General features: G+C 34.6%; 1 protein-coding gene and 1 pseudogene across 4 annotated transcripts in view; both read right to left on the bottom strand.

Annotated features, from left to right (window-relative positions):
- The window catches only part of ADAMTS6 (ADAM metallopeptidase with thrombospondin type 1 motif 6), a 277,799-nt gene that overhangs the window by 57,032 nt on the left and 196,753 nt on the right, over positions 1 to 24,014 (bottom strand). For 3 of the 4 annotated variants that reach the window (XR_009054769.1, XM_057742536.1, XM_057742545.1), the window contains 4 exons: positions 10,725 to 10,827; positions 2,977 to 3,110; positions 1,239 to 1,362; positions 635 to 715 (listed from right to left, as the gene is read on the bottom strand). Coding sequence is in view for 3 of the 4 variants with exons in the window: in XM_057742536.1 (XP_057598519.1) it covers positions 635 to 715; positions 1,239 to 1,362; positions 2,977 to 3,110; positions 10,725 to 10,827 (442 nt within the window). In the remaining variant the exon portion in view is untranslated. The remainder of the gene's footprint in view (positions 1 to 634; positions 716 to 1,238; positions 1,363 to 2,976; positions 3,111 to 10,724; positions 10,828 to 24,014) is intronic. The other variant, XM_057742554.1, reaches the window with a different exon arrangement.
- LOC130859119 (ribulose-phosphate 3-epimerase-like) lies at positions 15,361 to 23,306 on the bottom strand (annotated as a pseudogene).

Here is a 24,014-nt window from a genome sequence, read left to right as displayed (position 1 = left end):
TTATTCATGATAGTAGAAGACTGGCAATGACCCAAATATCCATCAACAAGTGCATGGATAAATAAATTATGGTATATCCAAGCAATGGAACACTATTTGGCAATAAAAAGGAATGCACTTCAGATACACTCAACAATAGATGAGATGAATCTCAAAAACATTATATTATAAATGAAAAAAAGCCAGATATAAGAGTATATACTATATGATCCTATTATGTGAAATTCCGGAATAAATAAAAGTAAAATAATAATATGTCAGAAAATAATAATATGTAAGAAAAGAGATCAATGTTTTGGAGTCATAGAAATGTTCTACATCTTGGTTATGGTATTTATATGGATGTGTATATATATATGCATATATATATAATTGTAAATACTCTTTGAACTATATACTTACAATGGATGCATTTTATTATATGTAAATTATACCTCAATAAAATTGATTTTAAAAAAGCAACCAACCCAGTGAAGAGTAAGCTATAAACTACTAATTTTTTTGTTTAGTTCTTTCATGTGGAACTTCCTTTTTAACAAGAAAGTGTTCTACCTCAAAGCGGTATGTTTTTTCTTCATGTACTGTGTTGCTTTTCCTTATTAATTTTTAAAATCTAGCAAAATATGCTTCTTACCAATATAGTTCTTTGACATGGCAACTTCTCTGACTTCAATGTGAACAGAGCCTCTTGGTATCTGCACTACCTCCATGTAGCCTGGAACACAGAAGATAGCCATAATAAGCAGCATCTAGAGCTTTCGTCAGAAAATGAATGCTTAGTAACCATTCAGTAATAACAGTTTCCTTATTCTTCCATGCTTTCTTTTGCACTTTATAAATTACGAATAATAAGCAAAATCCCCTTTGGGTTCATAAATACATCTAGAGTATTTTTCTTTTTCTCTAAAATTATCTCAAGATATTTTTGAAGTCTCAAGATATATAATAGTGATTCACTTTTTTTTTTTTTCCTCAGCACAGGGCCCCCACATCAAGGCTCTGAGGGAATTCCTATCTTAAAGAAACGTGGCTAAATGAAGTGAAGTAGAAATGGAATAATATTTCCTTAAAACATCTAACCTGAAGCCACATTTAATATTTAAAGGACTGAAAGCAATATGGGGAAAAATCATTGTCTGCCTAAATAAAGAAATTTTTAAAATAAGGGGGGAAATCAACTATTTTGGCTATTCCAAGTACACCAGAGGTGTGAGGAAGAGTTCTTTCTACACACTCACCTCCTCTGGGCAACGAATCATTGAAGAACCCTTCAATGGCATCACATGTGCTTCCATCCCCTCCACAGACTCGACATCTATCTTCCCTAGCATCGGATCCCAAAATATTATCACAACCTACATGCTGAAAACAGAGAAGAATATTCAATGTGTGAAAAAGAGGAACTCTTGGACCCACTAACCAAATGAATATAACTTATCTATTTACTTGTTTTTCCAGTAAAGGAAATCTAAACAGGAAATACTTTCCTCTTTCCACTTTTACCTTCATCCTCTAGTAATTCTAGTTAACATTTCTCAACACATAAGTTTAAAGAAAAAATTTCTGATTCCCCAGGAATATACGCTTATATTTCTAGCTGAGATTTCTTCTTCATTTATAGATACCATGCTCCAATTTCTTAAAATACTGTAATTTGTTGGCAATGGGCTTTTATTTATATGCTCAATTAAGATAGGCAAGAACTAAGAAAAAATGGCATATGGTCCTACACAACAAGGGTTATAACAACAAGTCTTGACTGAGCATTATGGTTTGCCCTTTCTAAACCACTGGCTCTTTTGAATATCCGATTGTTAGTGTTAGTGTCAAGGATTAGCTGTGGAATTCATGCCTGAGTAAATCTCTAAAACTGAATACCTGTTTCCATTAGCTGAATAAAATTACCATAAAGCAAAAGGAGATGTAAACATGCAATTTTATTGTAGAAGCTGAAATTCTACCTTTCAACTTTGCATTTAATCAGAGAAATGTAGTTTTTATATATTTTTGGCATATTTTGGCACTTAAATTTGTAATCTGACTTTTAGCCATTGACATCAGGTATGCAATCTCTGAATATAACCTCTGCCTGGGTCTTTGTTGTCTGGAAAACATTTTTATACTGTCCCAGAAATAACTTTTTCTTCAAGTAAACACACACACACACACACACACACACACACACACACCCCCCCATCATCAGATAACATTTGGAGGCAAGTTAACCAGAAGGACAGAAACTTGAAAGAAATTATGATAGTAATTAAAATAGACAGTGTTTTTTATTGCATCTTCCTCAGCTTCTGACATTTAGTTTTATGCTGCTCTTTAAGGTCAAACAAAAGCAGACAGGAAAAAAGTTAAGAGAACAATGGTTTGTGTGGCTTTTTTAATGATAATAGTCATACACAGGTCTAGGAAAATACCATGGATTTGCTCCTGCAATTTCCAACTGGTCTGGCTAATTCTCTGAAGTAAATGCTTCAATAAGGTAAGAGACTAATTCTATAGTGAAAACCACTATAAATGCTTCAAAAGAAGACAAAATGGGAAGAGCATAGCTGTTTTACACTTTGAGGAAATATTTTCCTATGAAATACATCAAATAATCTTTCATTGAGAACACACAGTAGCCATATGAATGAGTTGAATCCTCATTCCCTCTTTTTTGCTATCATCTTGTTTGTAAACAAAAGAATAATGGAAATTAAATTCCAAAATATTTTCATAGCTCTAGCAATCCCTATAAACATAACTAGAGCACCAAAATAAATCACATTTGCATGGTGCTTGAATGTGAATGGATAATTCTACCTTTAACTATGTATATTTCCTTACTGAAAATTAAATTACTCTAAAATGCGGTTGTCTTTATTAAAAATTAGCATGGTATTAATTAGGAGCTACTACCTGAGAAAAAAAGACAGGAGTCTCAAAAACCCAACAAAGAGCAGTGAAATTCATAATCTGACCAACCTTGCATTCTCCATTGATACAGATATCCAGTGAATCCGCATTGCACTGAGTCCCATCAATCACCGCAGGGGCACGTTCAGTGTAGAAATTGTAACCTTCAGCCAAGCAGTTTAATGCACAAGGTTTTACCCCACCTGGACAAATATAGTAGAAGAGAAATAAGTGGAGTGGTTCTCCTAAGGAACAGTCATTCAGTATTATCCACAGCAAATTTACAACTGATACAGACACCACTTTCTGACTATATACCTAGATGTGTTGGTTTCCTTTCTTCTTTGCTAACATTTCATGTTTACTTTCATTGCTTGTGCAACTTGAAGGAGGACCTGCTGACTAATCTTAAGGTTTTAAAATTTCAGGTATTTTCCATACATATTTTCAATATATTTTAGGTCAAAAGGCATCACAGTGGAGGTAACTGAATGTTGAAAAAAATGGATGAAATTAAAGCAATTTTTAGAAACTAAAAAAATAAAGTTTAAGAAGGTCTTAAGAATGACCTTTTATGACAAATAGGAATTTATGCAAATTATATCACTTGTTACTGAAGATGATACAAAAACTGCTAAGGTATGGTAGTTACAAAATAAAACTAAACTTAGACCTGCTTTAAACAAATCATATTCCATGAATGTGGCTCTAGCATGGGGATAAATTCTTATGAGATTAGCAAGTCAAAGATAAAATTAATTATAGCATTAAATTAGAATAACTCTTATAAGATTAATAAATCAAAGTTAAATATTGGGTTGCCCCAAAAGTTTGTTCTGGTATTTCTATAAGATGGTGCGGAAAAACCTGAATGAACTTTTTGGCCATCCCAATATTACACAGCATCAAACTTTTTTTAGTTTACATAAATTGAATAAAAACTTTAAAAAAAACTTGAATAATTTAAAAATATATAATTTTATATTGTGAATAAATATATATAGTAACGAGCATTTTTTTTCTTTTTTTTTTTAAGCTCTTTATTGGAATATAATTGCTTTACACTCTTGTACCAGTTTTTGAGGTACACCAAAGTGAATCAGCTGTATTTTTATTTTGTCATTGAAGTTTACATTTCAATGGTCGTATGTGTATTTCAAGGTTGATGTGAAAAATAGGTGTAAATAGCAGCAATTTAAAAGAACAAGCAGAGTACGTATCATAACTTCTCAGTATATTGGAAAAGCAGAAAGGAATATGGATTTATTTTATTCAAAACTGCACATAAAAAGCTATTTATAAATATACAAATATTTATTAAAATTATGACTTAAAAATACTTTCTGTTGAAACTTTGTTTCATGACGTTTAAAACACTTTGGCCTTATCATAATGATCTGATAAAATTTCTCTTTGAAATAAAAAAAAGACTACCTCTAAAAAAGGAAAATTAGGCAGAAAGATGAAATGACATGCCTAGGCCTTAGGGAAGGTAGGAACTAGGTTTCTACAGGGTGAAGTAAAAGAGAAGCCAACTGAGTGGTAGAGTCAATGATAAATTAGAGAGAGAACAATCCATTAAAAGAGATCACTGTTACAGTTGACTTTTGTTATGTAAGAAGATGGCCCAATACTGGTAGACTTTCTGTTTTTTCAAGAGAAGATGAAAAACCAGATTATAAAAATATAAACTCTTCTTGGCAACTCATTTAAAGTTTTCAAAAATACTGTGGAGGCTAAAACATGTATATAAGTAAAAATGGTTCCTGAACTGCCAGTTTATAACCTCTGGCTGAAGTCCATGTTTTCTTCCATTTTCAATGCCTACAGGCTACAGAACTTCTATATAACTTAAAATGTTATTATTAGGCTTAGGTTAATGATACATTTTGCTGTACTGAGCACAGAAATAACAAGTAATAAATAAAATAATTTCTTCCTGAACTGATAATCAAGGTATTATATTTATTTTTATAAGATTCTCATGAATAAAATTGCTCTAAATTTCTATAGCTCTTACTGGATTTTTTTCATTACTACCCAATATAGTTCTTTCCCCATTTTTTATTGTAATGCTTTGGAATTTAATGCAACTTTTTATACATCAGGCCTTTAAAACAGAACATGAGTCTTTTATTTACACAATTTTAGTATTAATTATGTAAGGTAGTATTTGATAGGCAAGACACATAAATGCTGTGGTTGTATTCCTTAGCCCACTACATTATGTGATAATAATACAAATAAATTTATTCTTACTTTATTGCTGAAGATGGGTTCAGCTTCCTCTGCTACAGTAAGTTTTCAGAAGAGGTAATGTTATTATTTCAAGAAGGGATTTAAGATGATTCCCTGAATGGAAGGTCATACTACCAATTACCTTCAGTTAAAGTGTATTATGAATTTAGGGTTAATTTACAAAACACACAATTATCTAGATCCTAGTTATTAAATCTGTGAATTATTTCAGAGACTTACTTCTACAGTAAGATAAAACAACCCCAAATGCATATGCACCTAATAAAAGTGATTCAAAATATATGAAACAAAAACTTACACCCACACACAAAAACCAAACCCATAAAACAGTTGAAGATTTAATCACTTCTCTCAGGAACTGATTAAAAAACCAGAGCAGAAAAAAATCAGAAAGAATATAAAAGATCTGAACAATACTATCAGCCAACTTGACCTCACGATCACATGGAACGCTATATCCAACAACTAGAGAAAATACATCCTTCCAAGTACACGCAGAACATTCATCAACCTGCACAACAAGCTGTATCATAAGACAAATTCCAACTATTCTAAAAATTTAAATCATACAGAATATTCTCTCATCATAATATAATTAAATTATAAATCAATAACAAAAACCTAGAAAATTTTCCACTGTTTAGAAATAAAAATAACGTTCTAAATAACCCATGGGTCAAAGAAGAAATCACAATGTAAATAAGAAAATATTTCAAACTGAAGGAAATAAAAATACATAAAATTTTGAGAATGCAGAATAGCAAAATAAACCCCTCCCCCCAAATAATAAGAGCAAAAAATTAATTAGAAAAAAAGTACTAAAGCCAAAAGTTGATTCTTTGAAAAGAGTAATAAAAGTGATAAACTTCAAGCAAGACTGATCAAGAAAGAGAGAGAAGATACATATTATCAATATCAGAAATGGAAGAATATACATCACTACAGATCCTACAGATATTAAACAGGATAATAAGAGAACGTTATGATCAGTTTTCTGTCAATAAATTGGATAACACGGAAGTAACAAATTTCTTTAAGACATAAATTAAAAAACTGACATAAGAATAAAAAAATCTGGGACTTCCCTGGTGGTGCAGTGATTAAGAATCCACCACCAATGCAGGGGACATGGGTTCAATCCCTGCTCCAGGAAGATCCCACATGCTGTGGAGCAACTAAGCCCCTATGCCACAACTACTGAGCCTGCACACCACAACTATTGAAGCCCATGCACCTAGAGCCCGCACACTGCAACTACTGAGCCCATGCGCCACAACTACAGAAGCCTGTGTGCTCTAGGGCCCATGTGCCACAACTTCTGAGCCCACGTGCTGCAACTACTGGAGCCTGCACACCTAGAGCACATGCTCCACAACAAGAGAAGCCACCGCAGTGAAAAGCCCATGCATGGCAACAAAGAGTAGCCCCCGCTCGCCGCAACTGTGCCATTGTGCACAGCAACGAAGACCCAATGCAGCCAAAAAATAAAAAAATAATTTTAAAAATTTAAAAATTAAAAAGCAATTAAAAAAATCTGAATAGCTCTATTAAAGGAGTTGAATTTGTAATAAAAAATTCCTTTCACAAAGAAAATACTGAGCCTAGACGGTTTTATTAGCAAAATCTATTCTAAGGAAGAAATATTATCAACCCTACAAACTCTTTCAAAATAAATAAGGATTCTATATCTGGAAGCCAGAGTAACTCTGATGCCAAAACTTGCCAAAAACATGACAAAAAATTTACAAATCAATATTCCTTATGAAGATAGATGTAAACATTCTTAATCAAATATTAGCAATTAAGCCTAGTAACATATAAAAAGATAATAAATCATCATCACATGGGGTTTATCCTGGGAATAAAATATTGGTTTGGCATTATAAAATCTATCAACTAAGTCACTGTATTAACAGAATAAAGAAGAAAAACACATATAATTAATATATGCACAAATTGTACTGAAGGGCCAAGTCAGTGAATTAAGGCAAGAAAATAAAAAGGCACAAAGATTGAAAATAATAGTCTCTATTTCCAGATAACATGACTATTTACCAAGAAAATTCTAAACAATCTACAAAAAACCCATTAGAATTAGTAAGGGAATTTGGAAAGGTCACAGATTACAAAGTTAATATATAAAAATCAATTTTATTTTTATATATTAGAGCAAACAATTAAAAATGAAAAAATTTAAACTTATTTACAATAGTGTCAAAACCATAAATTGTTCAGGAATAGATTTAATAGAAGATGTGCATGACCTTACACCTAAAACTATAAAGCATAGCTGAGAGAAATTAAGGAAAACATGGAGAGGTATACTATGTTCATAAATTGGAAAATTCAATATTGTTAGTATATCAGTTTTTCCTCAATTGATGCATAGATTCAACATGACTACAATCATAAGCCCAACATGTTCTTTCATAAAATTAACAACTAATTCTAAAATTTATGTGGAAATGCAAAGCACTTAGAATATCCGAAGAACTCTTGAAAAAAAGATCAAAGTAGGAGGAGCTTACACTACCTATGTCCAAGACTATACAGTTAAAGTAATCAAGTCAGTGTGGTACCAGCATAGGATTGACAAATAGATCAATGAAATAAAATTGAGTCTGTAAATACACTACAAACACATACCATACCCTCAAAATATTTTTAGACTGTAGATCTAAATATAAAGATCCAAACTATAAGGCTTTTAGAAGAAAACATAAGAAAATATCTTCCTAAGTTAAGGTAGGCAAAGATTTCTAAGATAGGACATAGAACATGACCATAAAATTTTAATAAATTAATAAATTAGAATTTATCAAAATTAAAATCTTATACTCATCCCAAACACCATTTAAAACATAAAGAAAAGCAAACAAGGGGACTTCCCCGGTGGTGCAGTGGTTAAGAATTCGCCTGCCAATGCAGGGAACACGGGTTCGATCCCTGGTCTGGGAAGATCCCACTTGCCGTGGAGCAACTAAGCCTGTGCACCCCAACTACTGAGACTGTGCTCAAAGCCAGTGAGCCAAAACTATTGAGCCCACGTGCTGCAACTACTGAAGCCCGCATGCCTAGAGCCTGTGCTCCCCAACAAGAGAAGCCATCGCAATGAGAAGCCTGTGCACCACAATGAAGAGCAGCCCCCACTCACTGCAACTAGAGAAAGCCTGTGCACAGCAATGAAGACCCAATGCAGCCAATAAATAAATAAATAAATAAATAAATGCAAAGAAAGTAAAGTAAAAGTAAAGAAAGCTATATGCTGTGAGAAAATATTTGTAAAATCTACCTGATAAATGATCCACTTGAGAATAAAAAGATAACCAATTTAAAAATAGGAAAAGGATTTGGACATTTTATGAGAAGATATATAAATGCTCAACAATCACATGAAAACATGCTCAACATATTCAATGATCAGAAAATGCAAATTAAAACTTCATTGAGACATTGTAAACCTACCAGAAGAAAACTTACATCACCAAATGCGGGCAAGGATGGGGAGCAAACAGAACTCTCATACATTGTTGGTGGGAGTGTGATTGGTACAATCACTTTGGAAAAACATCTAGCAGTTTCTTTTAAAACTAAACTCACAGCTACCCTATTGCCCAGCAATTCCACCCCTAAGTATTTACCCAAGAGAAATGAAAACATATGCCCACAAAAAAGACACACACAAATGTTTATAGCAGCTTATTCACAGCAGCTGAAAACTAGAAACAATCAGGTTTCCATCAATAGCAGAAAGGAAAAACAAAGTGTTAGTACAATGGAATACTGCTCAGCAATAATAAAGAATGAACTAATTATACTTGCAATGACATGGATGGATCTCAAAAACATTAGGCTTAGAGAAGACCTGCATAAAAGAGTAAATATTACATGATTTCATTTACACAAAGTTCTGTAACAGACAAAACTAGTTGATGGTAAGGAAAAAAAATCAGAACTGTTTGCCTCTTGGAAGTCAGTGGAGGCAGCTACCGAATGCGAAGAAGTATGAGGACTATGAGAATTTTGGAGGTAACGGTAATGTTCTATAATTCAGTAAGGTTTTACAGGTGTATACATTTGTCAAAACTCAGGTAAAGTATGGTACATTACACTGTACATAATCTTCCCTCAAAAGAAAAAGTAGATAAATATTGAACTGTGGTTAAACATGCTGAAGTATTTAGAGGAAAGTATACTGATGACTACAATTTATTTTGAAATGCACCTGAAAAACAGAATAAATTAATGAATGGATAGAGAGATGACTAGACATGTAATAAAGAACATTTATTAAAATATTAATGATAGAATCTTGGTGGTTGCTATATAGTTGTCACTGCAAAATTGTGTTTTTTTTTTAAATTTTATTTATTTATTATTTTGGGGGGGTACACCAAGTTCAATCATCTGTTTTTATACACATATCCCCATATTCCCTCAAAATTGTTTTAATAATGCTCTATGCTGGAAAGTTTTCAAAGTAAGATGTTGGGGGAAATCCCTGGTGATCTAGTGGTTAGGACTCAACGCTTCCACTGCCAGGGCCTGGGTGCAATCCCTGGTCAAGGAACTAAGATCCTGTAAGCCATGTGGCACAGCCAAGGAAAAAAAACAATAAATAAAGTAAGATATTGGAAAAACAATAAATAAAAGTTTTTTTAACAGTATATTCTAACTCTGCCAGGTTATACATTACAGTGGTTAAGACTCCGTGCTCCCAATGCAGGGGGCCTGGGTTTGATCCTTGGTCAGGGAACTAGATCCCACATGCATGCTGCAACTAAGAGTTTGCATGTCACAGCTAAGGAGCCCACCTGCCACATCTAAGGAGCCCACCTGCCACATCTAAGGAGCCCTTGAGCCGCAACTAAGGAGCTTGCCTGATGCAACTAAGACCTGGCACAGCCAAATAAATAAATAGATATTAAAAAAAAAAAAAAAGAGTACATTCTATTTTTCCAAGAGAAAATTTTAACAAAATTTAGTTTGTATTTTGGGAGCCTAAGAAAACTTCTTGTGCTTACCGAGCAATTAGTGTCTGATACTTGCCTAAATTAAAGAGCAAAAAATGTTTCCCTGAAAAAGAACAATAATCATCTATGGAAAGATCCTTGGCCTTTGACCAAGAAAGACACAGATTTTCCTGGCCTCTTCTGAGTTGATTTATATTGTTATAATTTGTTTTTAGGGTGATAATCCCAAATATTCAATAATTGTAAATTATTATAATGTAATGTCTATACATCCCAAGGAAGTCTCAAGAACTCAGAAATATTATTTGAATTTATATCCTTTCTAGAAACTTTGAACTTCGTTAAATAGAATTAGGTTTTAAAAAGTGATTTCTGATCATTTGTACTAACATACTAACTTTATTACAGGGAAACTAAAACATGAGACTTTTATAGTACTAGAAGCACTTTCCTGCTTTGATTTGCAAACACTAATTTTTACTAGTATGTATATGAATGTATGGGCATGTTTGTATATATTTATATATTCTTTTATATTTGCAAAGCTCTCAAGCATGATGAAAACTCTGCCAGGTTATACATTACCTCCAGTATAGGGTTTCCAGTTATAATACTTTCCACGGAAAGGCATATTGTCAAAGTCTGCACACTGTTTCTCTCGAAAATCTCGGGCCCCCAAAGGACATGGCTAAAATAAAATAAAATCATAAATAGTATGACTGTTGAAAAATAACAAAACCAAGGGACAATGTCCCCAAAATTAAAAGTGCCTGAACTCCATCACATTAGCTCACTCCCTTATTCTCTGGCTATAATTCTGGCATTTGCTTTACTGTTTTACAACCAGTATTCTGACTGAAATGTCTGAATTGCAATCTTAGCCACAGAAGAAATAACTGAAGTAATTTAAACAAAGTTAAGTGTTAGACAGTTTCCATATAACTTTACACTCAGATGCACGTCATAGTCCACTCTGCAATCAATCCATCAGGTATCCCCTTATAAACAGACATAAAAACTAGGTGAAGAAACTAAAACATAAAATCCTTTTCGGTAACAGTATTTGAGGTCCAGTTGCCACAGCTACTCCCAGCTCTTTATTTTAAGAAATCAAGAGGCAGGTTTGTAATATGACATTCAGCACTATTAATTGTGGTTTGGATCCCAACTACTATAGCTGTTTACTGTCTAGCCCTGACAAAAACCATATTTTAAGATGTGGAATGAACTGAGCAAAATGCTCGGCCTCGAGTCTAAACACCTTTAAATTCAAGGAATTTGGACTTATTAAGATTTACATTTAATCTATTAACATCACAGAAAATAAAATACTAAATTTTCAAAACATGTACATGTGTTGGGTGGTGGAGGAGAGAACGATGCTGAGAGGGTGAAGAGAGGATTATTTGTTTTTAAAAGTTTGGACTGCTTCTTCTACCTAAGTGTTTTAGAGAAGAAAGTCTTGCCAATCTAGCTAGGTCTAGATTCCAAATATCACAGGGCCATCCTAAATTTAATCTTAAAGATCACAAAGAATTAAAAGTATAGCTTCTCATAGTGTTTGAGGAAATATGACCTAATTTGACTTATCTTTTAGGGTTCTGCAGCAGTAGCACCCAAAACACAAAGTATTGCTTTTGAAACATGGATGGGGAAAACATTTCCCTTACATATGACAGAACAAACAAGGCATTTGATAAAATTCTCAGTTGTGAATAAGTGGCAAGTATTTTACATTCTCAGAGATCATTTGAGGACCTTTTACTACCTTCCCTTAGATCTCTACATTTACTTCATACAATTTCCTGAGATCAGTACATAGTAAATAGTACCTTGAAGTATGTACAAAAATAATAGATCACAAGGTGCAAATATGTGCATGATCATCATTACTTCCTATACACTATGGTTCAAATATCTATCATATCAAGTCCAAAACTTCAGATTCTGAAAATAGTGGCAGCAGGTCTACATTCTGTTATGAGCTGTGCATTTTAAAATATTGTCTGCACATTAAAATGTCATTGCAATGCTAAACCTAATGGTTCTGCTTGTCAAATGACCTTTCTTATTTGCCTTTTAAAAGAATTAAAAATAACTATTTACCATAGCCTATATAGTGCATCATACTGGAAGGATATGCTTCCAGGGTCTTTTGTTTCATGCTGTGCTAATCTTTGGAATAAAGAAATACTTCCCTTTAGAAGCCATTTTCAGGGAATCCCAGAAAACGACCAAGGTTATCAGTGGCTTTGCCATGTAGCAAGACTAGTTTTTAAGCAAATATCATTAATTTAACAAAGCAAAGGACTTTGAAATCTAGCTACAAGTTTTCACACAATACTTAAGCATCTGTAAAGCACCAACCACCTAAAACTTCATCCAAGCATGACTTTCAATCTATTTGGAGTAACAAGATAAAAATGGAAAAACTATAGCCCTATCTCAGGCAATAAGTATATGACGGAACGTTATAGGTTGTCTATAGGTGAAAGATCAATGTGTCATATGATTAGTTAGGGAAACATTTATTGAGGAAGAATATCTTGAGTATATTATAAGAATTATAATAAAAGTGTCATACATACTTATTCTTTATAATATTATAAAGTATTATAGGAATTGAGCTGGTTAAGAAAGAAAAAAAGACTTCTATTAAGAATGAAGCCAGGGCTTCCTAGGTGGTGCAGTGGTTAAGAATCCGCCTGACAATGCAGAGGTCACGGGTTCGATCCCAGCTCCAGGAAGATCCCACATGCCACGAAGCAACTAAGCCCGTGTGCCAAAAAAAAAAAAAAAAAGAATGAAGCCAAGTAAAGCCATGGGGATGGGAAAGAAAAGGTCATATTTTGGGAATAGTTGGATAATGGCTATCCTGAATGGAAGAAAGGAACTGTACAGAAGCATAAGAGATAACATTTCATAGATAAGAACTGTTTTTTTTGAAAAAAGCCTGAATTAATAAACTAAGGCATCTCGTGGGCCATTCACTTAAAACCAAACCAAACAAAAATCCTATTCTCCTCCTAGAATCATGGAAATAAAATCAAGAATAAACAAATGGGACCTCATGAAACTTAAAAGCTTTTGCACAGCGAAAGAAACCATAAACAAAACTAGAAGGCAACCCTCAGAATGGGAAAAAATAGTTGCCTATGAAACAACAGACAAAGGATTAACCTCCAAAACATACAAGCAGTTCATGCAGCTTAATACCAAAAAAGCAAATAATCCAGTCCACAAATGGGCGGAAGACCTAAATAGACATTTCTCCAAAGAAGACATACAGATGGCCAACAAACACATGAAAAGATGCTCAACATCACTCATCATCAGAGAAATGCAAGTCAAAGCCACAATGAGGTATCACCTCACACCGATCAGAATGGCCATCATCACAAAATCTGGAAACAACAAATGCTGGAGAGGGTGTGGAGAAAAGGGAACTCTCCTGCACTGTTGGTGGGACTGTAAGTTGGTACAGCCACTATGGAAAACAATTTGGAGGTTCCTTAAAAAACTACAAATAGAACTACCATATGATCCAGTAATCCCACTCCTGGGCATATACCCAAAGAAAACCATAATCCCAAAAGAAACATGTACCATAATGTTTATTGCAGCACTCTTTACAATAGCCAGGACATGGAAGCAACCTAAATGCCCATCAACAAATGAATGGATACAGAAGATGTGGCATATATATACAATGGAATATTACTCAGCTATAAAAAGGGATGCGATGGAGCTATATGTCATGAGGTGGATAGACCTAGAGTCTGTCATACAGAATGAAGTAAGTCAGAAAGACAAAGACAAATGCTGTATGCTAACACATATACGGAATCTAAAAATGGTACTGATGAACTCAGTGACAAGAACAAGGACGCAGATGCAGAGAAGGGACTGGAGAACTCGAGGTTTGGGAGAGGGCGGGGGGTGAATGGGAAGATGAGATGAAGCGAGAGAGTAGCACAGACATATATATACTACCAACTGTAAAATAGATAGCCAGTGGGAAGTTGTTGTATAACAAAGGGAGTCCAACTCGAGGATGGAAGATGCCTTAGAGGACTGGGATGGGGAGGGTGGGGGGGACTCGAGGGGGGGGGGAGTCGAGGGAGGGAGGGAATACGGGGATAGGTGTATAAAAACAGATGATTGAACTTGGTGTACCCCCCCCAAAATAAATAAATAAAATTTAAAAAAAATCCTATTCTTGACTATCTTGTAATTATTATCCTAAATAGAAGTAAAAAGTCCAAAAGGAAGATATTACTGTTTAATGACACACTTGGATAACATTTCATAAGATTTCTGATCTGTTCTTTTCCTATGATAACCACTCCCAGACTCAGCATAATAAAAATATTAAGAATAACAACACCTACTTACATTTTTCTAAGCATTTAATGAATACCTATCTCATGGCACACTGTTCAGAGGTCTCTAGATCTGTATCTATTTAAGCTCTCTCAACACTCTCATAAGGTAGTTATAATTAATAATCCCATTTTACAACTGAGTAAATTGTGCACAGAAAGGCTGCTTGGTAATAGTTTTAAGGTGCAAAGACACTTTCTTCATTTGAGTGGGTGTCTCCTCTGGACTCTAAATGCTACAATAATGGCAAAAAGTTTTAGCTCTCAAGATGTACAAAACCCTAATAGCAGCAACTTGGGTTCTAGACCTAGCCTTGTCTTTACCAACTGTTGGTTTATCTGCTCCAAACTACTTTTTTCTTATTTACAAAACAAGAGGGCTAAAAGTAAGAATTTTGGAGTAAGACAGACCTGGATTCCATTCTAATTTAATTCACAGCCTTTAGCAATGTACTTAATTTTCCAAGCCTCATCTATAAACTGGGGATAATACTAGTATTTACTCCATAGGTGAGGATTCATGTACAACTGTTTAAGCTCTGTACTTGGTATTGGTAACACTCAGTAACCATTAGCAGTTGTGTGGCCTTTGGTCCAGGCATCCTTAGACTTATTCCTTACCATTGTCTTGCTCTGCTCTTTATTTTAGGGGAACAAATCTGCAGGCAATGAAAGACACTAGTGGGAGAAGCCAAGGTATTTCTCTCATTTTCTCTCTACCTCAGGAAGCATCTTAGGCAGAAGCAGAATATTTTTGTGGCTCCAACATCAGACAACAGCCACCCCCATCGCCAATCCTATGGTTCCAGATTCTGTTGTGTGATTTCAGCCTTTAGGCTTTAATAAAACTTCCTCCTTCCTATGTTTTTCTGGTAGGAGTGGTGGTATCTTTCTGCTGATACCAGATCTGCTGATTTCAGATCTTGATGCTGATCTATGGACTTGTCAGCCTCTTCCATTACCTATGTAACCAATTCTTTCCATTAAATTCCCTCTATTTAAATATCCAGAGTGGTTTATATTATTATGGTTGGATCTTTACAGATAGAATAGTTAATAATGATGAAAAAGAAGAAGAGGAAGAAGGAGAAGAGGAGGAGGAGAAGGAGGAGGAAATGGTAGTGGTACTTGGGAGACTGAAAAGAGATATGTTTCCTTGTGTTATATTTTGCAATTTATTGGTTAAGGGCAGAGCTTGGCAAACTTTTTCTGCCAAGGGCCACACAGCAAATATTTTAGACTTTGCAGGCCATATAATCTCTGTTACAACTACTCAACTGTGCCATTACAGTGTAAAAGAAGCCACAGACAATATGTAAGTGACATCAGGGCTGTGTGCCACTAAAATCTTATTTATAAAAAGAGGCGATGGGCCAAACTTGACCCAGGAGGTACAATTTGCCAACCCCTGATTTTGGGTGTTAACATATAGATACATCTGTCTGGTAGCATTTTGCAGAAGAATCAAGCTCATTTATTAATTTTTGAGTCAATTCAGAATCATATGCTTTTAAGAACTGATGTCAGAATATAATTTGCACAAAATGCTTAAACTTCCTATACAATTATTCCCAAGGTGGTCATACAATCTGTATAATCTACAGAAAGATAGATCAAGTACTTTTCAGACAGCTGCAATTATTATCTGGTTCTTTCTTACTTTCAGCCAAAATCTGTCTTCCCATAACCCAGCAGTCTTTCCCCTTTCTTCTGGACCCACAATGAGCAATCTAATCCCTAACTGAAAGGTATCTAGACTTTGATTTGGCTCTCCTATAGGGACATAATAACATCACTAGTACTCTTAAAACCAGGCACCAAGAAATGGCCTTAAGTGTCTTTTTTATATTCAGCAAATATATATAAATTCTGCATATACTGTATTATGTCTTATGGATAATAAAGAGTGAGAAGCAAGCTGAGAATGAAACTCTTTCCTCTCTTTCCCTTTCCTCTTCTCTTCCTAAAAAAGATGGGCAGTAGGGGAAGATACCAGGATTCCTCAGCCTCAGGGAAAACAGCAAAATAAGCAAAATCGGCATTTTGTTCTTCTACTCCCTTTCTCTCTTTCCCACCTCCTGCTTCTTTGTCCTTTCTCACTTTCATGCCAAATGCACTTGTGTTTCTTCACTATTACACTAGACCAACCTTCTATACTCCCCAAAGTTAATGTTCTCTCTGTTTAGGATAGCAACATATTCTTAGCCAGTTATACCATGTTAGCTAAAGGAGCATAAGTAGAGGTTGGATTCCAACCCTTGCCTTGCTTATTAGCAACTCATGCACTTGACATGAGACTGTGAAGAAGAAACGTATTTCTGTTTGTTCACCCAGACAGGCATGATATACATAAAGATGACACATGGGCTAACAAAAGCCTTGCTTCCACACTCTCTTTTACAAGTTGCAAACAGAATCCCTTACTTCCTAATTATCAGGTACTGTCTTATTAGCTCATTAAAGTAATTCACAACGGCATTTCCAAGGTTAAATTTAGTCTTCGATGCACGTAGTGAATCATTTCAACTCCAGTTTTGATACAAACTTCTCATATTTTCTCCCCCAAATAGTTTCTGCTTTTTAGGGAGCAATTTCACTGTACCTTTACTTTTGAAGAAAAAGAAAACAAAAGCCTGATAAACCCACATTGTCTAGACAAACTTAAATCTAGCTGTCATGTTTGACATACCATAATCTTCTATGCAAGTTTTCAAAATTACATCTATTTCTATATCCCTTATATAGCCTAACTTTAATGTCATCTATCCATAGTATGACCCTTTTCCCTAAGCCTGTAAAAATGTTAAGAAACAAACTTTTACTTCGTGATTTTTTAAATGACCCTTTAAAGAACAAAATAAACAAGCAAGCTCTATTCTGTGCTTAAAAGCTAGTTTTTATTTCTCAAAACAAGATGCACACTATAAAATTCATACTAACCTAAAGATTTAATGACACTGCTCCTGCTATTTTTTGTCATTTTCTATATGAAAGCATACTTTTATAAGTATATTGAAGTATACTTATAAGAATAATGTGGTTGATACATATTTGTTTGCTAACTATAACTTGGGACAGTTATAACACTGTTAATTAATGGATCAACTCTGTACCTTGTCAGCACTTACCCTACACCTTTCCCTGCGGACAAGGTCTGTAGTTTCATAATGTTCTCAGCTATTTGGTTCTGCTGCAGGGTAAGGTTAGACCGAAAGTAAGACAATTGTCAAAGGTGACCAAACTCTTTTAGAGCTTGCTTTGCCACACCCACCTCTCAAAGGCTCCATCTGTTATAAGAGGGCTAGAGCAGCACTCAGAAATTCTATGCCTTACTGAATCCTTTCCATGGCACTAGCCTGTTGCTGAGCTAATTCAGTTCCTCATTTTAAAATATTAAAAAACAAAACAAAACCAAAAAAAACCCTGTCCTTCTGTTTATAAAAGTGATTTGAAAATTCAATGAGATTATGTACAAAGTACTTTGTAATCTATAAAACATAAATGTATACACTAATGGCTACATCGTATTAAGTACAGATTAAGTACTAGGAATAGTACTAGATGCTTTAAAGTGTCACTTCTTTTAATTCTCAAACAACCCTTAAGTTTGATATAATTATACTCTATTTATATAGGCATTCTCTGAAGTTTAGTGAAGTTAGGTATCTTGTCAAGGTAAAATAGCAACAATTCTGTTATAGTCAGGATTAAATTTAAGTCAGTTTGAATCCAAAGTCCATACTGTTTTCAGTATAATCCTACCTCTGAATATCGGATATACTTTTCCTGTATACCACAACCAAGGCAATGACATCATTTAATGACCTTAAGCAATGAACTGAAGAAGAAAAAAACTGCAGAAAGGCATGCGTCTCTAGCAAAGCTGACTGAAAAAAATACCCTCGTACCACATAACCTACGCTTAAATTTTAGAACAGATCACAGATAACCTGAAAAATCCTTTGTCTCCATAACTTTTTATAGTTTTGATGCATAAAATAAAGGAGGAAATGATATATTTAAGATGCAAGAATAATATGACTTCATCCCAGCCAAGGTGGAGCTTAGGCTTTTCACCAGAACTTCTATCCTGGTCACATTATTAAACAGACATGCAAATCACAAATAATATGGAATAGGAAAAACACAAGGATTTTCTGGAAAATAGCTAAGCGGCATCACGACATTCTTTTTAGAAATGCAGAAGAGTCCTTTGCACAGTAGCTAATATTTCTTCTTTAGGCTTTGATATAAAATTTGGTTTATAATCTCAATATAGCCATAGTTTTACTCCCGACAAAAATCAAGTTTTCAAGTAAAGTATTTATAACACTGATCTATAAATTCTGCTACTTAAAATACTTATACTATGTACACCGATTTTTATCCTCTTAGAACATTTTGCATGATAGTTTTAAGAAACTGCAGTGAAAAATTGCTCAGGAAAGCAGAAATGCCTGCTTAATAGTCAATATTCTTTTATACCAATAAAAAAGAGATTCCATATACATAATAAAGTATTTTTTGAGCAGCTCTTGAGTAAACACTTTTTAGAAGATTGAGCACAGATCTGGGGTCTTAATTTCTCATAATGGCACTACCTGATAATCATGTCTCTTCCTACATTTGCTCATTTATAAAAACTATCAGGACCTTATCAGTCATTTATCTTTATGTCCAAAGAGGGGAACTGTATCCTTAAACAATGACCCCTCAGCATCATGACTTCCATAAAACTCTGCTCTCCAAACCCAAGTTCCATAAGACCATGTCTATTACATTAGTTTATGATCCCAAATATTCTATTGAAGTTTCTGGTTTAATGGTGACAGCAAACTTCATCCAATTATCCTATGTCTTTAATAGATGCTCCTGGTTTCTCTGTAGCTTCAAGGCAAAAAGCATATTCATTTGTTCCTGCCACAGCTATTGTCTTTACCTGCTATTATGTCCTAGAGACCACGATGTGAATGTCAAAGAAAGAATCCTTTTCTAGGTGCTTTCAAAGGCTCCTGAGGGTGACCAATGGTGACGTAGGGAACAAACTGCACATCCAATACATCCTGATGCAGATAACCAGCCTCAGAGTCTATCGTGTGAATATCTTTGGCCTCTGAGCTGGTTATGTTGCTGTTGAGAGTGGTCAGGCCAATTTTACATTCAGCTATCCTTTTCTGCTTTATTTTAAAATCTTAAAGATTGTGATTCTCTCTTTGTAAGTTGTCTCTTCTATTTCTGTGGATCTCTTTCTTTGAAACTGGGGTAAGTAGGACAGGAGTTAATGGGAACACCGTTGTCTTTCCACTGGAGAGCTCTTCTCTTCTTACCATTCCTATAGTCTTCAAATGTCTGTGGTAGGAATTACATTGGCATTAGGGAGAAAGTATGGCTATCCTGTTTTTGTGTTTGCTGCTTTTTTAAGACTGGCTTACATTGGTTCTAGGTCCAATTTCTCCTTAAACCTAAGCAAAAAGAATACTGTCAGCCTTGTATGTTTCAATCTGATTCACTAGTGTAGGGGTCCACATAGGAGGAGTATCAAAGCTTCAAAATAATGAAGTGTTCCTTTGTGGGTATATCTCCTTTCATCACAGCTATCACACATTATGAATCTTAGAATTGGTAGTGTTTGCCTCTTTATTCAGGTTACTAGGAAACACAGCAAGTGTTAGTAAGTGAAAGGATGCTGTGGTACATATTTAAGGTACTGATCCCAGTTTTATATTATTTTCCCTTTTCTTCTGATTTTCGAATTTATTCTATTTTTCTGTTGTGATTTTAATGAACCTAATTCAATTCTAATAAGAGGGTTATAACTAATAATTATAATTATTATTATATGTAAAAACCAAAGAACTAAGCTGTAATCTATAGTAATGGCTGGTAAATCACAGAAAAGACAGGGTCAAAACTGCTATACTATATGGCAAACTGATAGGCTGTGTGTAATGGGTTGTAAGATCTTAAAAGTAGGATGTATCAAATATATGTGAAACAGGCTAATGTCTCCCAGATTTCCTATTTTCTATTATAACATGTTTAAGTTAGAAAGCAGAGAACAAGCCTCAAAGATTCATAACATTAAATAAAGAACCCTGGTGCTCTTACTGTCTGACTGCCTTACATGATCTCATTCCGGACACTGATTTGAAAATTCTTCCAGGATCATCTGAATTTATCCCTTGTTTTACCCCTATTTAAGTCTCAAGAAAAGCTCTTGGATAACAAATGACATAGCAACAATGCCTGTGAATTGTTTTCTAGGTCTTGACTGTCAAATTGATTCTAACTAATTGGAAAGTTTTCTCTCAGATCTTATTTACAGGGTCACTCAATATGATGTGCATAGTATTAGATTAAGTAAAACATGCACTAAGGCAGGAGGCTGATCTGATAAAAGACAAATATGCTCTCTTGAATCCCTTAAATTAGGGTAGTTTGCACGGAACAGACATCCAGGCACTATAGGAAAAAAAAAGAATATTTAAACCATTATACATTAGAGACAAAAGGCCAATGTACAAGGAACAGGAAGAAACACACAACAGCACACACAAAGAAATGACAGAGCATGTGGCCAAAGTGAGCAAAAAGAAGAATGTGAGGTGAATGGTCATCATGTACAGTACAGTTTTCATCAGCTGTTCAGCTGTAGAAAGTCAATTCAGCTGCTGTATTTCTTATTGGCACAAAAAAACTCAATCACTTAGGAACCAATTTGTGTTGCAGAAAGAAGGTGTAACAAAACAGATTATAACACAACTTTACAGCACAGTTTTTCTAGATTTATATTGAACAAATGGAAATTAAAAATATCTTACCAAGTCAACTCACTGCCGAGAAGAACTCTCAGCATGGGAAAAAATATGGTTAAAATAACAGGTCTAGTAAGTAGTAAGTGCTCAATAAATGTTAGCAGCAGCTACTACTATTACTACTACTACTACTAGTACTAGTCCTACTACTACTGTTACTACTTTTGTTGTGACTACTTCTACTAGTAAAGATGGAAACTAAAAGAACTCTGATGCAGACATCCGTGGCACATTCAATATCTGACACTCCCTACTTTCTTGCTAACAGAATTCTGATTTTTGCTCAGGAATCCACCTCTCAGAGAAGATAACTCTAACCCCACTTTAGGGGCATATTTGGATTAGATGAAACCAGTTATGGTAATAACGTTCCTTTTGCCCATGACGGGGTTAAGGGTGGGCATGCGGCCTCCTGGCCAATAAAACATGAAGGATGTCTATTGAGGTAGCAGTGGAGCAGCTTCAGAAAAAACTTTTCATATACTTAAGAAAGACACTGGAGCACTTTTTCTCTTCTCCTCCTCTGAATATTGTCAGGGTAAAAGTACCTTAGTTGCTCTGATCTTCCCTTTTTGATGCTTTTGGGTTCTCCTTCAAGAAATATGACCTTAGGGCATTTCCCTTACTATCTGGTCAGCTTTTTGCTGATTTTAAAATGCTAAAAAAAATCTCATGCAGCAACCTAAAAATTTTTTCTGTCAGAATAATGTGTCATTACCAAAATTAGAAGTTTCATGTTTGTTTCTAAAATGAACTAAAATTGATTTGATTTGTTTTGAGAATTTTATACATAATATTTACAGTCTTCTTTTTATATTGTTAACAATTTTTAAATTGAAGTACAGGTGATTTACAATGTTTCAAGTGTATAGCAAAGTGATTCGGATATATATATATATTCTTTTTCAGATTTTTTTTCACTATAGGTTATTATAACATATTGAATATAGTTCCCAGGGTTATACAGTAGGTCCTTCAAAACAGAAATAGACTCACAGACAATATAAAACAAACTTATGGTTAGCAAAAGGGGAAGGGAGAGGGATAAATTAGGGATTTGGGATTAACAGATACAATTGTTTTTATAACAATTATTTTTCTTCTACACAGCTATACTAGCTTTGTGCTGCCCAATACAGTTGTCACTAACCACACCCGGCTATTCAACTTTAATTAATTAAACTTAAAAATTCTGTTCTTCTGTTGCACTAGACGCATTTCAAGTGCTAAACAGCTAATTTGGCTACTGGCTACCAAGCTGGACAGTGCACATATAGAATATTTCCATCACTGAAGAACGTTTTCTTGGACAGTGATGGGCTAGATTATGTGTTTTGAAAGTTTAAATTTTCATGTATTAGATTATATTTTAAAAGGCTCCAGCTTATACAACTTGCGCTCAGACAGCTTTATTAACTTGGATAGCATGAAAATAAATTTTGGTGTGGTTACTGAATTGTCTCAAGTTCTGAACTAGTAGAGACAAGATTAATGAAAAAACATAATTATTTGTATATCCATGATACATATATGCTAAACACATCTCCTTAACATTTGCTAAAAGCTGAAACAGAAGACAAAGATAGTAATAGAAATGTCAGCCTTCCAATAGCAAGCTCTACAATCTGAGCATCTAAAGCATAGTTCATGAGTAAAATGCAACAAGCCTGGCATGTGTGTCTGGCATGTTTTTTTCCTTTCTCTGTTAGCCATCATATATTATTCATATTATATAGCACCTGTGTTATTAGGCCCAAAATGTGTGCCCACCCCTACAACTATATAACAGAAAGAGATGAGAACGGAGAGGTGGGTTTAGCTTTCTCACTCCTACCTAACACAGTCCAACATACAGCAGGTATTCCCTTCTTCTTCCTTTGCATAAAACCTCTATTTTCCAAGAATCATGTTATGGATCCAAATCTCTATTTGCTTTTATCCCTGCTTTCTACTAACCTCATGATGGTCATTGCCCCTCATTTGTTAAAGAGCTTGATACCTGCTTCACCGTCTCATTATACATTCCAGGTCCTAATAATATCCTGAGTGAATCCAACATCCACACGGATGACTCCCCAAACTCCCTAGCTTTAACGTTCCCTGAACTCCTTCACCTCCACTCAAGCTTAGGCATGCACTCCCACGGCCACACTCCAGATTTGTCCTCATTGAGAACAGTCTGACTTCTCATATCTTAAATTCAAATACATTCCATTCTCTGATCCCCTCACCTGCTATCTCTCATAGCCTGTTTTTCCTACAGTACTGGTTCTTTAATTTTGATGGATTTTTCAAAGTTAGATCCTTAATTTTCTCCCTGCTAGCCCTCTTTAGACTCTACTGTCATTCCCTAGTATACAATGCATGACTCAGCACTTCATTCTTACCAGTATCCTTCAATTCTTCTTGATTTGTTCACTGTTATGTTGTAATCGCACCTTTCTCTAACCCATTATCATCTAAAGCATAAATCTAGGCTAAATCTTTTAACCTACACAACTTGCACTTAATTTTCTTTGTGTCTAGAATGCTCTCATTGTCACTTCCTTCTTTTCTGGTCAGCTCCAATTTGCCCTTCAGATCTTTAGCTTTCTATGGGAAGAAATCCTTAAATCCCTAATTAGGCTATGTGTCAATTCCACAGGCTTTTATAGCATTCCATATTTATTCTATCATAT

Source organism: Hippopotamus amphibius, chromosome 1 (genome assembly GCF_030028045.1).
Source record: "Hippopotamus amphibius kiboko isolate mHipAmp2 chromosome 1, mHipAmp2.hap2, whole genome shotgun sequence".
In the NCBI taxonomy this organism is placed as follows: Eukaryota; Metazoa; Chordata; class Mammalia; order Artiodactyla; family Hippopotamidae; genus Hippopotamus; species Hippopotamus amphibius.
Note: the sequence above shows the minus strand (reverse complement) of the source record. Positions and strands in the feature narration are given on the sequence as shown.